The sequence below is a fragment of the Planococcus citri genome, chromosome 1, assembly GCF_950023065.1.
Source record: "Planococcus citri chromosome 1, ihPlaCitr1.1, whole genome shotgun sequence".
In the NCBI taxonomy this organism is placed as follows: domain Eukaryota; kingdom Metazoa; phylum Arthropoda; class Insecta; order Hemiptera; family Pseudococcidae; genus Planococcus; species Planococcus citri.
In genome coordinates, this window is record NC_088677.1 from 87,422,104 (window position 1) to 87,423,249 (window position 1,146).

Below are 1,146 nucleotides of genomic sequence, written 5' to 3' on the forward strand. Positions count from 1 at the left end.
CAACACAATACCTTCCATCTTTTCCTCGCATATGTGCTATTCCACTTCTCCTTTTCTTGTGGGCAGCCATCATCTGCTTCACTTTAGTATGCATTTCTCTAGAGTTGTGCCTTTTCTCCAGCTCTTCTATTTCTTGGCACTTCTCCTCATACCACTTGTTTTTGGCCATTCTGCACCTTCCCATGATCTCATTATTTAGCACCGTGTATTCACTACTGGGCCTGTTTGCTTTTCTCCGTTCTTCCATCAGATCCAGTATCTCTTGAATTATCCATGGTTTGTGTTTTCTTCTTCCTTTGAATGGAATAGACTTTTCTGCTGCTGTTTTAACCTTTCGCTTCCATGCTTACCACTTTTCCTCAATACCTTGTTCTTCATCCAACTTGTCTTCCTTTTGCTTTTCCAGTTCTTCTCGGAATTTCTTTTGCACATCTTTTGATTTGATTTTTGCAATGTCAAGTTGTTGGTATTGTTCTTTGCTCTTCGTCTGGCTCTTCAAGACTATCTGGCATTTTGCAGCCAATAGCTTGTGGTCAGTTTTGCAGTCAGCCCCGGGATATGTGTGACAGTTCTTCACTGTGTTCCAGAATCTTTCTTTTACAAGTATGTAGTCTATCTGGTTTCTGACTCGATCTCCAGGACTGACCCACGTGTATAATCTTCTTTCATGCTTTTTGAACCAGGTATTGCATATCACCAGATTGTGTCTTTCAGCAAACTCTACAAGCATTTCACCTCTTTCATTCTGCTCTCCAAGCGTGTATCTCCCTGCAACTTGGCTGCCATGATCCTTCCAGACTTTGGCGTTGAAGTCTCCCATCAAAAACACAACATCATTGTTTTTCACGCAGCTCATCACTTCTTCTAGGTTGTTGTAGAAGTTGTTAGTTTCCGTTGTACTGCTTTCTGCTGTACGCGCTTACACTTGAATTATCACAATTGGTTTTGGCTTGACCTCCAATCTCACAAGTAGTATCCTCTCTGATTTTGGAATTATGGCACTGATTTTATCGCTGATTCTGGTATGTATTAATATACCCACACCTAGTTCGTGTGTGTCTTTTCCAGCATAGATCATTTCATAGTCTTGATCTGCCTGGTTTCTACCATTTCCTGTCCATCGGGTCTCACTTATTCCTAACACGT

General features: G+C 41.4%; 1 protein-coding gene across 1 annotated transcript; it reads right to left on the reverse strand.

Moving 5' to 3' along the window:
• Nucleotides 1–346: 346 nt before the first annotated feature.
• On the reverse strand, nt 347–856 carry LOC135837188 (craniofacial development protein 2-like). Its single transcript, XM_065352382.1, has one exon. The coding sequence runs from the start codon at nt 854–856 to the stop codon at nt 347–349; it is 510 nt and encodes a 169-aa protein (XP_065208454.1).
• Nucleotides 857–1,146: the final 290 nt, after the last annotated feature.